This window comes from Hylobates moloch, unplaced genomic scaffold (genome assembly GCF_009828535.3).
Source record: "Hylobates moloch isolate HMO894 unplaced genomic scaffold, HMol_V3 SCAFFOLD_18, whole genome shotgun sequence".
NCBI lineage: Eukaryota > Metazoa > Chordata > Mammalia > Primates > Hylobatidae > Hylobates > Hylobates moloch.
This window is the reverse complement of record NW_026652293.1, coordinates 56175324-56190252: the sequence shown is the minus strand read 5'-3', so window position 1 is coordinate 56190252 and position 14929 is coordinate 56175324. Positions and strand designations below refer to the sequence as shown.

Below are 14929 nucleotides of genomic sequence, written 5' to 3'. Positions count from 1 at the left end.
GCTGCCGCCTTGCAGCTTGATCTCAGACTGCTGTGCTAGCAATCAGCGAGACTCCGTGGGCATAGGACCCTCCGAGCCAGGTGCGGGATACAGTCTCCTAGTGTGCCGTTTTCCAGGCCCGTTGGGAAAGCGCAGTATGAGGGTGGGACTGACCTGATTTTCCAGGTGCCGTCTGTTACCCCTTTCTTTGACTAGGAAAGGGAACTCCCTGACCCCTTGCGCTTCCCGAGTGAGGCAGTGCCTCGCCCTGCTTCGGCTCGCGCACAGTGCGCTTCACCGACTGTCCTGCACCCACTGTTTGGCACTCCCTAGTGAGATGAGACCGGTACCTCAAGCAGAAATGCAGAAATCACCAGTCTTCTGTGTCGCTCGGGCTGGGAGCTGGAGACCGGAGCTGTTCCTATTCAGCCATCTTGGCTCCCCCCCTAGAATATTTTCATGACCTTAAAAAGAAACCCTGTACTCCATTTCTCCCCATCCCTCCAGTCCTAGGCAACCACTAATCTGCTTTCTGCCTCTAGAGATTTGCCTGTTCTGGACATTTCATACAAATGGAATCATACAGTATGTGGTCTTCTTTTACTTAGCATAATTTTTTTTTCCCTAACAGAAAATTTTGACAAAGAAAGCATAATGTTTTTAATGTTATAGCATGTAATGGTACTTCATTTCTATTATTGAATAGAATTCCATTGTTTGTATATACCACATCTTAGGTATTCATTCATCAGTTGATGGACAATTAGATTGTTTCTACTTTTGACTATTTTGAATAACATTGCTGTGAACATTTATGTACAGGTTTTTGTATGGACATGTGTTTTTATTTCTCTTGGGTATATACCTAAGAGGGAAATTGCTGGGTCATATAACTCTAAGTTTATCCTTTTTTTTTTTTTTTTTTTTTTTTTTGAGACGGAGTCTTTCTCTGTCCCCCAGGCTGGAGTGCGGTGGCGCGATCTCGGCTCACCGCAACCTCCACCTCCTGGGTTCACGCCATTCTCCTGCCTCAGCCTCCCAAGTAGCTGGGAATACAGGCGCCCGCCAACACGCCCGGCTAATTTTTTGTGTTTTTAGTAGAGACGGGGTTTCACCGTGTTAGCCAGGATGGTCTCGATCTCCTGACCTCGTGATCCGCCCGCCTCAGCCTCCCAAAGTGCTGGGATTACAGGCTTGAGCCACCGCGCCCGGCTTAAGTTTATCCTTTTTAAGAACCACTGGACGGTTTTCCAAAGCAACTGCACTATTTTACATCCCCAGTAGCATTGTATGAGGGTACAAATTTCTCCACATCCTCACCAACACTTGTCATTATCTGTCTTTTCTATTATAGTCATCCTGGTGGGTGTGAAATGGCATCTTGTAGTTTTGATTTGCATTTTCCTGAGGGTTAATGATGTTGAGCATCTTTTCATGTGCTTATGGGCCATTTATATATCATTTTTGGAGAAGTTTTCACTCAGATCTTTTGCTCATATTTTAATTACCTGCTTTTAGATTATTGAGTTGTTGTAAGAGTACTTTAGTTCTAGACAGAATTCTCTTATCAGATATATCAGATTCATGACTTGGAAGTATTTTCACCTTTTCTATGTGTTTTCACTATCTTTTTATTTTATTTTACTATTATTATTTTTTGAGACGGAGTCTCTGTCACCGAGGCTGGAGTGCAGTGGCGCAATCTCAGCTCACTGCAACCTCTGGCTTCCAGGTTCAAGTGATTAAGAAGCTATTGCCTACTGCAAGGTCACAAAGATTTTCACTTCTTCTGAGAGTTTTAAAGTTTTAGCTCTTACATTTTGGCCTTTGAGTTAATTTTTATGAAGTAGGTAGGGGCCCAACTTCATTATTTTGTATGTGGATATCCAGTTGTTGTAGCATTTATTGAAAAGTCTATTATTTTCCCACTGAATTATCTTGGCACCCTTATTGAAAATTAGTTAGCAGCCGGGAGCAGTGGCCACGCCTGTAATCCTTGCACTTTGGGAGGCCAAGACAGGTAGGTCGCATGTGCCCTCAGGAGTTCGAAACCAGCCTGGGCAACATGGTGAAACTGCATCTCTACAAAAAATACAAAAATTAGCTGAGTGTGGTGGCATGTGCCTGTAGTCCTAGCTACTTGGATGGCTGAGGTGAGAGGTTCAGTTGAGCCCAGGAGGTAGAGTGAGGCTGCAGTGAGCTGAAATCATGCCAGTGCAGTCCAGCCTGAGAGACAGAGTAAGGCCCTGTCTTACACACACACACAAAAGAAAGTTAGTTACCTATAAATGTAGAGGTTTATTTCTGGACTCTAAATCTTCCATTGATCTACATATGTCTCTCTGCCCATATCACACAGTCTTGATTACTACAGCTTTGTAGTAGTAGTTTTTTTTTTTTTTTGAGACTGAGTCTTGCTGTGTCACCCATGCTGGAGTACAGTGGCAGGATCTCAGCTCACTGCAATCTGTGTCTTCCAGGTTCAAGCAATTCTTGTGCCTTAGCCTCCTGAGTAGCTGGGACTACAGGCATGCATCACCACGCCCAGCTAATTTTTTTGTACTTTTAGTAGAGATGGGGTTTCACCTTGTTGGTCAGGCTGGTCTCGAACTCCTGACCTCAGGTGATCCACCCACATCGGCCTCCCAAAGTGCTGGGATTATAGGCGTGAGCCACCATGCCTGGCTGTAGTCATAGAGTACATTATCCAACTTTGTCCTTTTTAAAGATTCTTTGTTCTTCTTTGGTCCCTTACATTTTCATATGAATTATAGAATCAGCCTGTCAACTTATGCAAAAAGGCCAAATTTTTGATAGGAATTACATGTGTCTGTAGATCAATTTGACAATAGTAAGTCTTTCAACTGAACACAGAGTGTCTTTTCATTCATTTAGGTCTTAAAAAATTTTTTTTCAACAGTATCACTTTTCAGAGTAAAATTTTGCATCTCTTTTGTAAAATTTATACCCATTTTGTTACTTTTGATGCTTTTACAAGTGGCATTGTTTTCCTAATTTTATCTTCTGATTGTTCATTGCAAGTGTATGGACATACAGTTGATTATTGTGTATTGATCTTGTACTCTGCAACCTTTGTGAACTCATTTATTAGTTCAGTAAATTTTTAGTGGGTTCTTAGGATTTTTCTGTGTACAAGACCATGTCATCTACAAATAGAGATAGTTTTACTTCTTCCTTTCCAATCTTGGATATCTTTTTGTTATGTTCTTGCTTAATTGTCCTGACTGGAACCACCAATATAATGAACAAAAGTAGTGAGAAAAGACATTTTTGTCTTATTCCTGATTTTAGGGGGAAAGCATTCAGTCTTTTATCATTCAGTTCAATGTTAGCTATGAGTTTTTCATAGATGCCCTTTATCAGATTGAGGAAGTTCCTTCTATTCCTACATTGTTGAGTCTTTTTATCATGAAGGGTTATTGTGTTTTTTCAGATGCTTTTTCTGTATCTATTGTGTTGATCATGCGGTTTTGGTCCTGTATTCTTTTGATTTGGTTTAGATCAATAGATCTCTATTTTATTATTTGCATTAATTGATTTTCAGATGTTAAGCCAACCTTGCATTCCTAGTATAGATCCCACTTGGACATGATGTATAATGCTTTTTATATGTTGCTGGACTCAGTTTGCTAGTATTTTTGTTAAAGATTTTTGTAGCTATATTCATAAGAGAGACTGATCTGTAGTTTTATTGTGTTGTCTTTGTTTGGTTTTGGTATCATGGTAATACTGGCTTAGAATAAGTTAGGAAGTATTCTTTTCTGTCCTTTTTTGGGAGAATTTGTGAAGAATTAGTATTTTCCTTTAAATATTTGTTGGAATTTACCATTGTAACTATCAAGAACTGAGTTTTTCCTGCGGATAGTTTTTTAAATTACTAATTTAACAGAAGTCCTCAATGTTTAATGAATGTTAAAAGATATTTTATCTTTGGGCAGATAAGGATGATTATGCTTACAATGCAGTAGCCCAGGATGTGTTCAACCACAGCTGGAAGACATCTGCAAATATGTCTGCATTGATTAAAATTCCTGGAGTTTGGGACCCTTTTGTGAAGAGTTATGTAGAAGTAAGTAGAATTTTCATAAAATTATTGGTTTTATTTTGTCAAAAGCCTATACAAAGACTGCATGCCTAATCTTTATTGATCAGAAAGAAACTAATGGAAAAAATTATTTAAAAGAAAACAAAAATATGATGTCTCTTTTTTGGTCTGAATTTGTTTATTTTTACCACTGTATAACCTGTCATGGCCAAGTATCTATAAAGTAAATAGCAGTGTAGTTGTAAATCTTATTCTTGTTGAGCTTAAAAGAAATGCAGTAAGATACCTTATGATTTGGTGGGATATAGAAGGAAAGAGGACAAAAATCTGAAAAAGCGGGTCATAATATATGAGATGAAGAATGATGGCTTTTTAGAAGTTCGTAAGAATGTCCTGTCATCCCAGAGTCATTGTAAAAGGACTGAGGGCCTTGGTGCTGGGCATTAGGAATAAATCTTCAAAATAATTTGCTTTGTGAAAGTTAATGAGTGGCAAGTTGATAATTGTGTTGTCAGAAGATAATCTCCAAAATCATAACCTGGAAATTCCTGTCTAAGAATGGGAACAGAATGAAAGGAATTACAGTTCTCATGCACTCATTTTGTGGCTGCAGTGATGTAAGGCACTGAGGTTAGTTGCATCACATTTTCAAGCATTAGTGTTTCCTGCTTTGAGAACTCCTATTTTTTATAGGAAGAGAATTTATGTTGAGGTTGCTGCATTTTTTATTAGTAGTAACAAAATACAGGGAAAAAATGGGAACCCTGTCAGTTTTGTGATTTTTAAAAAATACCCATCAGTAAACTTATGCGGTGTATTATCTTTTGTATAGCTGTCTTATAGAATTCGGCTAAGATATTATGATTTATTTTATATAGATGCTGGAATTCTATGGGGATCGAGATGGAGCCCAAGAGGTACTCACCAATTATGCATATGATGAAAAGTTTCCATCAAATCCAAATGCCCATATCTACTTATACAACTTTCTAAAGAGACAGAAGGCACCAAGATCAAAATTGATAAGTGTGCTTAAGGTATAGAATTTTTATCTCAATGTTTGACCAGGGTTGGGAATCTACATTAAACAATCTTAGGCCATTGCTTTCTAACTTTTATAGCATCCACAGAAAATTACAATAACGTACAGTACACTGAGATAAACAGAGGAAGTTGGCTCCAGCTGCCATCTGCATGTATGTATCATCCACACTATCCCCCACTGCCCAGGTGACACTGAGGAGAGAGGATCAGAAGTCTTGTGCAACCCTGGTTGGAATACTCTGCACTGATATTTTTTGAAAATCAACTTTATTGAAATTTAATTTTCAGAGAGTAAACACACTTATTTTAAGTATATGCTTGGATGCATTACATTCATGAACCACCATGGTAATCATGATATAGAACATTTCTGTTGCCCCCGGAATGCCTTTCATTTCCCTTTGCAGCCAGTCTGTCCCCACACCCATGGCCCCAGACAATCACTGATCTGCTTATTGTCACTATAGATTAATTTTTATCTCTTCTAGAATTTCATATAAATGGACGCTTATGTAGTCATTTTAATCTGGCTTCTCTTGCTCAGCATAACATATTTGAGATTCATCCATGTTATTATGAATATTAGTGTATATTAGTAATTTGTTCCTTATTACTGCTGAATAGTATTTCATTTTTATACGTTCACTTCTTGATGGACATTTGGGTAATTTTTACTTTTTGGCTATTGTAAATGATGCTGCTGAGAACATTCATGTATGAGATTGTGTATACACATATATTGTCATGTTTCTTGGGTAGCTACCAGAGAGAAGAGTTGCTGCCTAAGAGTAGTAAGGAAAGTGTATGCTTAACTTCCTAAGAAACTGCCCACCTGTTTTTTGAAGTGACTGTACCATTGACATTCACACAGCAATATGAAAATTCAGTTTCTCTACATCTGTGCCAGCACTTGGTATTGGAGGCCTTTTGAATAATAGCCTCTTGTGGGTGTATATAGTGGTGTCCCATGTGGCATTAAATTGTATTTCCCTAATGACTAATGATGTTGAGCATCTTTTAATATGTCTATTGGCCATTCCTATATCTTCTTTTGTCATGTGTCCAACTACTTAGTCTATTTTTGGGGGGATCAATTGTCTTCTTAGTGATTTGGAAATTTTTATATAATCTGGATGTAAGTTCTTTGTGAAGAATATTAATTATGAATATTTTCTCTCTGACTGTGCTTGCCTTTTGGTTTCCTTAATAGTATCTTTCAAAGAGTAGAAACTTATAATTTTGATGTTCAGTTTGTACATTTTTTTTTCTTTTATGGTTAGTGCTTTTTGTCTAAGAAATCTTTGCCTATCTCAAGATAATGAAGAGTCTCTTTTTTTTCCTTTTCTTCTGGATGTGTTATATAGTTTTATGTTTAGGTCATGGTAGATTTTTAGCTATTTTTTTGTGGGTGGTGTGTGGCAAAGGTCAAGGTTCATTTTTTCCCATATGGTTGTTCCAGCATTATATTGAAGACTCTCCTTTCTCCATTTAGTACATTTGGAACTTTGTTGAAAACCAGTAGGCTGTATATGAAGTCTGTTGTGTTCTAGTGATGTATATGTCCACATCGATATATGAAAATTCAGTTTCTCCACATCCTTGCCAATACTTGGTATTGTAGGTCTTTTAAATTTGAGTTATTGCCATTCTAATGGGTGTGTAGTAGTATCTCATGTGATCTTAATATGATTACTGTAGCTTTGTAGCAAGTCTTGGAATCATATCATGAAAGTCACACAAATTTGTTCTTTTTCGAAATTGCTTTTGGCTTTTCTAGGTTCTTTAACTTTCCATGTATATTGTATAATCAACTTACCTGTTGCTACAAAAAGGTCTTGCTGAGATTTTGAATCTATAGATCAGTTTGAGAGAATTGACATCTCAACAGTATTGAGGTTTCCAAAGTGTAAACATGGCATGTCTCTCCATTTATTCAGGTTTTTAATTTCTCTCTGAACTGTTTTGTAGTTTTTAGTGTATGTATTTTGTTAAATTTGTCCCTAAGTGTTTCATGGGGTTGTTGTATATAATATTGCTTAACATTTTAAATTGTGGGAAAATATATACAAAAATAAGTGTTACCATTTTGATCATTTTTAAAGCACATAATTTAGTCGCTATAAGTACATTCATTCACAGTTTTGTGCAACCACCATCACTATTTCCAGAATGTTTTCATTATCCGAAGTAGAAACTATTCATTAAACAATAACTCTTCATTGCCCGTGCCTCCCAGCCCCTGAAAACGTCTATGCTAATTTCCATCTTTGTGAATTTGATTATTCTAGGTACCTCATATAAGTGGAATCATATAACATTTGTCCTTTTGTGTCTTGCTAATTTCACTTAGCATAATGTTTTCAAGGTTCATCCGTGTTGTAGCTATATCAGAATGGCCATTTTTATTTAAGGCTGAATAATATTCCATTTTATGTACCTACAACATTTTGCTTATCCATTTTTTGGTAAACATTTGGGTTGTATTTGTTGTTTGGCTATTATAAGTAATGCTGCTCTAAAGATTAGTGTACAGGTATTTGTTGGAGTCACTGCTTTCACTTCTTTTGGGTGTATACTTAGGAGTGAAATTGCTGGATTATGTGGTAATTCTTTTAACTTTTTGAGGAATTGTCAAACTGTTTTCTACAGCAGCTACACTATTTTACATTCCCACCAACAATTCCACATCCTGGCTAACAGTTTCTATTCTCCATCCCCTTTTTTGATCATTGACATCCTAGTGCAGGGATCCCCAACCCCTGGGTCATGGACCGGTATCTGTTTGTGGCCTGTTAGGAACTAGGCCACACAGCAGAAGGTGAGCGTCAGGCAAGTGAGCATTACTTGAGGTCTGCCTCCTGTCAGATCAGCGGTGGCATTAGATTCTCATAGGAGCCCGGACCGTATTGTGGACTGCACATGCGAGGGATCTAAGTTGTGTGCTCCTTATGAGAATTTAATGCCTAATGATCTGTAACTGTCTCCCATCACCCCCAGATGGGATCATCCAGTTGCAGGAAAACAAGGGCTCCCACTGATTCTACATTATGGTGAGTTGTGCAATTATTTCCTTATATATTATAATGTAATAATATAAAGTGCACAATAAATGTAAAGTGCATAAATAATGCAATCCCGAAACCATCGTCGACCCTCACCCTGGTTCGCGGAAAAATTGTCTTCCACGAAACCAGTACCTGGTGCCAAAAAGGTTGGGGACCGCTATCCTAGTGGGTGTGAAGTGGTATCTGTATCTCATTGTGGTTTTGGTTTGCATTTCCCTAATGTCTGGTGATGTGTATCTTTTCATGTGCTTATTGGCCATTTGTTTATCATCTTTGGCAGATGTCTGTTCAAGTCCTCTGCCCTTTTATGAATTGGGTTGTTTGGTTTTTGTTGTTAAATTATAGGAATTCTTTGTATATTTTGTGTTCAGTTTTTAATCATGGCATTTTAGAGGTGAAAGACAAAGGTCCTTTCAACCTAAAGAAATGATAGAGAAAAGTTCTTATCTCTGTTTTCTTTTAAAAGGCCGATTATCTTTATACTTTCGTGATCAAAATTGGCATTATCAAACCTTCAGATGTGGAAACTACATTTTATAAATTTTTCAACAGGCTTTGTTTTACTAAACAATCCTTTGCTGCTGCCGTTTGAAACAGGGTCTCACTCTGTTGCCCAAGCTGGAGTGCAGTGGCATGATCACATGAGGCTCACTGTAGCCTCCACCTCCCCAGCTCAGGTGATCCTGCCACCTCAGCCTCCCGAGTAGCTGGGACTACAGGCACATGCCACCATGCCTGGCTAATTTTTTGTATTTTTGGAGAGACGAGGTTTTGCTATGTTGCCCAGGCTGGACTAAACAATACCTTTAAAGTTGCTATTTTTATTTTACTCTCTTAAGATAGCTTTTGGCTCATTTATATTACAAAATATTAAGGATTGTGTTTAAAACAAAAGCGAGACTGTGCTTTCATTCAGGTTATCAATCACTAATGGTGTTTTTGAAAAGATTTTTTTAAATGCTACAGAAAATAATTGTTGAATACTTATATTTATATTCAAGACAAGATGGATTTAGAGAAATTCTGTTTTTCCTTTTGAAAAATACGGTATTTGGAATTAAGATCTCAATACATGGGTTTAATAGCAGATTGAACATAGCAAAAGAGAGGATTAATGAACTGCATAGAAAATATCAGGCTAAACGATGGAGAACAAAAAGGATGAAAGGTACAGAAACGAGCATACAAGTGAATTGGTGAAAAGATCTGACATACTTGTCAATTGGAGTCCTAGGTGGAGGACCTCTGAATAGAACAGAGCAAAAGCAAGCAGACTAATTTTTTTAAAACCCTAACATTTGAAGGGCTCATGACTAAGAATTTTTCAAAACGAATGGAGAATTTCTAGTGTTCTGGTGATGTGCTATTATTTGATCTGGGTGCTGGTTACCTGAGTGTTTAACTTTGTGAAAACTGACTGGTGTCATTATTTGTATACACTTCTACTACATGTTATATTTTAATAAAAAAATCTAAGTGAATTGAGCCATATACAGAATTCTATAAAATCATGAGACAAATGTGACTTTCATAGGAACTGAATTTCAATAATATTCTCTGATATTGATGTATTGATCTTGATTGATCTTTTTAAAAATGATTAAGAGAAATTAACAAAATTTACTTTTAATTTTGTTGGAAATTATTTCAATGTAAGGTCAAACTACTTTAGTAAGCAGAATGAATTCATTTCTAGTATTAAATGTATTAAAATGAAAAATACAGCTTTGCTTTAAATTCCATTTTTTGAATATTCATAAAAATAGTCCTTCCTATTTTTTAAAAGAAAAATCTTTAATTTTTTCATTGTGTGAAAGGTTGTTAAAATATTTACTCATATAACCTTAGTAAACTGTTCCTGAGCACCATCTGTGAAATTAACTCCCAGCCTTTCTAGCTTTTTTGCTTTATATAAATATTCTGTGATCTCTTCTGTTTAGTAAATAAGTATATTTTCTGTGTGATAATTGATTTTTTTCTTTTTTTCTTCAGTCCTGGCTTCTGAAAGAAATTGTTTTAAGTTGTCGAGCGTGGTAAACAGTATAGATGTATATAAGGAGCAAATAAAAAGTCCCTGCCTATTTCTCTCGCTTCTCCTGACTATTTTGTTATCAGGGACTTTTTTTTTTTTAAAAGCTTTACAGAGAATGCTTTTGTATACTTAGATTGAAACTAGATAAAAAGCCAGGGTATTTTAAAAATACTTAATAAATTTACAGAGAGCATATTAGGAAGAACTTTATTTTGAAAGTAAGCTGAAATTTGAGAAATGCTTTTACAAGTATGTAAAAATTACTAGACTGTTCTTTCTTTCAGATTTTGTATCAGATTGTACCATCTCATAAATTGATGTTGGAATTCCATACATTACTGAGAAAATCAGGTAATAAATAAATTTTGTTTTATACCTTGTGTAGACAAGCTATAGACTAGGGACTAGCAAACTATGGCCCATAGGCTAAATCCACCCCTTTCCTGATTTTATAAATCAAGTTCTGTTGGAGTCCATCTGCTTATGTATTGTCTGTGGCTGCATTTGCACTATAGTGACAGAGCTGTGTAGTTGTGACAGAGACTTTATGCCTTGCAAAGCTTAAAATATTTACTATCTGGGCCTTTATAGAAAAAGTTTGCCTACTCCTGTTATACAATGTGAAGGCAGTAGTTTGCAAAAGAGAAATGGCTCGATTTTATATAATTCATACCATTTTAATCCCTGCTAGATTTCAGCACACCATAGAAAAGAGCATACTCCTTCATAGAAGGAAATCAGCTGGCTAAGCCCAAACTGGTCCTAGGACTGCCTAGGTTCCTCTCTGAATATGAAAGAACATGTATAAAATGCCCAAACAGGGCAGGTACTTTAAATAATGTTCTCAGTAGAGGAGTGTAACCCATATTGAGATCAAATTCACCACCATTACCTCATTAGCAGGGATTTTTATTGAGTTTTTCAGATTCATTGCAGGAGTAAGAGCGTAATGAATTTTTAAAAACTGTTAACCAGAAGGCTTATGATTCAGTATTTTATCAACAACATATATGTAAAGTATATATACAGTTGATAAAATGTATACATGTATATTTTAGCTTTGTACACTTTAATACCTTATGTAAACTTGAACTGTTAAAACCATTGCAGAAAAAGAAGAACACCGTAAACTGGGGTTGGAGGTATTATTTGGAGTCTTAGATTTTGCCGGATGCACTAAGAATATAACTGCTTGGAAATACTTGGCAAAATATCTGAAAAATACCTTAATGGGGTAAGAAACATACAGTATTTATTACTAGGTCATCATAAGTAATATTTCCCAATATTTTAGCTAATATCTATCAATTTTAAAAGATCTTTGCTTATGTTTTGTAATTTCTTGAACTGTGTCTTCAGCTGTTTTCTGAGTACATTTTCTTCTGAAGCAAAGAAATAGAGTCATAAGGAGAACATACAAAAATTCTATCAATTTTTTTATGCCATCAAAATAAATCCTGTACTTAGCACTACTGTTTGCTAAGGAATACATATGTGTTTTCCATTTGGAAATAAAAATTAGCAGGGATCACTCTTTGCTAAAGACTGTGATTTGTGCGTCATTAACTTGTAAGATCACATGGGAAGTAGCTTTCCTCCTACCTGTGTTTGATCATTTTCAGTGAGTATTTTTAGGACCTCACAAGATCATCATACACTATTCATTCAACAAATACTCATTAAATCCATTTTGACCTGGGTATCTAAAAGTGTACCTCTGATCATAATATTGTTAGTGTCACATTTTGAGTAAAAGAAAATGAATTTCCTGTTATTTTCACTTAGTGTGTGAGAAGTAGGAATATTACAAAATTGTTTCATATATTTATTATATCCAATTTAGTTGTTAGGCAATTCAGTGTCAGTTGGAACTTGTTTCAGGCTTCGGATCTGACTTGTCCTGATGGGACAGTGCTGTTTATGAAATGGTTTTGGTGTCATATGTTGACACACTCACTGTAAACCATTTTCTAAATCTGAAGCCCTGAATAAATTCCTACTAGATCATAAGGTCCTTGAAAGCAAAGAGGTTCATTTTTTCAAACCTCTATTTGTTCTACCATAGGGGTCACATGGGTGCCAATAAGTATTTGCTCAGTTAAATTATAGAGATCTAATGTGCAACACAGACTATAATTAATATTGTATTGCATATCAGAAATTTACTATGAGTAGAGTTCAGGTGCTCCCACCACACAAAAAAGTTAACTATATGTATATAAAACATGTTGTATACCTTAAATATATAAATGAAAAAATTATTCACAGACACACAGAATTGCCTGTTAACAGTTTAACATATGTCTTAATGTATTTGTATAATAATGTTATCTTAATTTGGATAGTAATTCATGGCAGCATATAATTTTAAGTAAGGTTTTACTTAAGTAATAGTAATAATATTTATTGAACATTTACTATGTACCAGACACTATGCAAAGAGCTTTATATGAGACCTGCTGTACCCTACTACTGGAATAGTTTATTCTTAATAACATTCCTATGAGATCAGGACCACTAATGTCCTCAAGGGCACTGAAGCTCAGAGAGGTTCAACAGCTTGCCCAGGATCACATACATAGTAAATGGGAGAGCTGATATTTGAATCCAGGATTCTGGCTTCAAGTCTGTTCTGTAACCACTGTGCTAAACTGTCTGTTTAATGAAATGGAAAATGGGATATGGAGATAGAAGAGAACAAAAAAGGATTTGCTTTCCTGCTGTTGCCAATCATGTGTTGTGCCTTGGCTATATTCAGAATTTAGCTCGGAAACATCTTCCTTGTCATCTTTCCGTAGACTCTAATTAAGTCTAAATTCTGATAATATAGATTTGTTTCCATCATTGATCCTCTCTTTTGACATTTTTCTTTTCCAGAAACCACCTTGTGTGGGTTCAAGAAGAGTGGAACTCCAGGAAAAACTGGTGGCCAAGCTTTCATTTCAGCTACTTTTGGGCAAAAAGTGATTGGAAGGAAGATACAGATTTGGCCTGTGAGAAAGCTTTAGTGGCTGGTTTACTGTTAGGAAAAGGTACATGTTTTTGTTTTCATTTTATCTAGACACAGCTTTTGGCTGATTTTGAAATTACGAAGTATGGCCTTCATTTAGAGCTTACCTAACATGGTACCTAAAAATATTAGGTGCTTAAGACATAACTGCTCAATGGAAGAGTGAATCCTAGTTGGGACCATGTGCTTAGATTAGAAGCAGTGATTTCATATTGATTGTGAATGGTTTTCATCTCCTGACTTGAGTGTTGTTAGGGAGCATTAAGATACATGATACGGACTTTTCACAATAATTGACCATTTGGCCTTGTTTTATAGAAAGTTTACTGAGATTTTCAAGTGTCAAAATATTCTTTATTGACCTCACTGTTCTTTAATAGCTTCATATTATACTAATATTTACTTATCTGTTTCTGTAAGGGTGAAACATTTCTTCCACTTAAGAGAAAGAATACCTCCTACTAGCATATGAAAAAAATTCTCTTCAAAGAAAAGGGATATTGATTTTTTCTTCAAAGAAAAGAAATATTTTGGGTGGTAAAATTCTTACCTGCTTTCTACCACTGAAATTATTAAAAGGTGGCCAGTACCGAAATGAAACTACCACAAAGTATGTCCAGAAATGAAGAAAATAAATCTTACAGTGACCACTAGTAAGCAGTCCATTGCTAGGGAGCTTAAGGTGTCCTGAAGAGATTGTCCAATTCACTTTTGAATATGGTTTCTGTTATTTTAGAATTAGTAGTCTCAGTGAATGTAATACAATGTTGATTAAGAAGAAAATAAAAATTAATACACTGATGACAAGGAACAGAAAGGTGATTTGGATTGTCATTTTTCTACTACTTTATGAGTAGAGAGGCATCTAGCACAATTATCAAGAGGTCTCTTTGAGCAGAGTAGGAAGATCTGGGTTAATTTTCCAATTCACTTACTTGCTGTGTAACTTAGGTCAAGCAATTAACTTTTAGGAGCCTTTTCTGTGAAGTGGGCATGCATTGTAACACCCATCTTATTGTCGTAAGTATCATGTGAACATCGCAGCAGAGTGCTTCGTAATTTCTAAAGTGCTCTACAAATATCAGGCATCAGTTACTCCCGCAAGAGCCACATCTCCTCTCAGGCTGTTAGTGTGGGGTTGAGTCAGTCTATTCATTAGTTAAGCTGGGTTTTCTTCTTGCTCTGGTTACCAACCTTACTTTATAGGATTCCAATTCTGGGTGTGGTCTGCCTTTGCTTTGTGCTTAGAGTGGGGTATGGTGGCTCTCTTTCTTTCCATGCCCCACTAAAAGCAAGCCAGGCCCATTTCTCCTTGGAGGGGCCTTTCCTTGTTGGGATTGAAGCTACTTGGTTGCCCTGTGACTTCAGCTCTCATGGACTTGAGAGTTAGTTTATTAAGCTTTTTCTCTACGTTAGGGTGGGAACGAAGTTCTTTCCAGCTTTCTATATAGGTACAGGCAAAAATCTGTGTGCAAAGTATTTTGTTTTTTACTAAGGTAGTGTGATATGTTTAGAAACACAAATTATTTTGGTAACACTACAGACAACCACTGCTTCCCAGCTAGTAAAACATTACTAGCTGGGTGCGGTGGCCATGCAGTGTGCCTGTAATCCTAGCTACTTGGGAGGCTGAGGTGGGAGGATTGCTTGAGCCCAGGAGTTTGAGACCAATTTGTGTCCCATAGTGAGACCCCATCTCAGGAAAAACAACAAAACAAAAATGTTAGCAATTC

At 36.3% G+C, this 14929-nt stretch overlaps 1 protein-coding gene across 5 annotated transcripts in view; it reads left to right on the top strand.

Moving 5' to 3' along the window:
- Positions 1–14929, top strand: part of TAF1A (TATA-box binding protein associated factor, RNA polymerase I subunit A) — a 38307-nt gene that overhangs the window by 21630 nt on the left and 1748 nt on the right. For all 5 annotated transcript variants that reach the window (XM_032136913.2, XM_032136911.2, XM_032136914.2 and 2 more), the window contains 5 exons: positions 3939–4069; positions 4924–5082; positions 10471–10537; positions 11297–11420; positions 13064–13218. In XM_032136913.2, coding sequence (XP_031992804.1) covers positions 3939–4069; positions 4924–5082; positions 10471–10537; positions 11297–11420; positions 13064–13218 — 636 coding nt within the window. The remainder of the gene's footprint in view (positions 1–3938; positions 4070–4923; positions 5083–10470; positions 10538–11296; positions 11421–13063; positions 13219–14929) is intronic.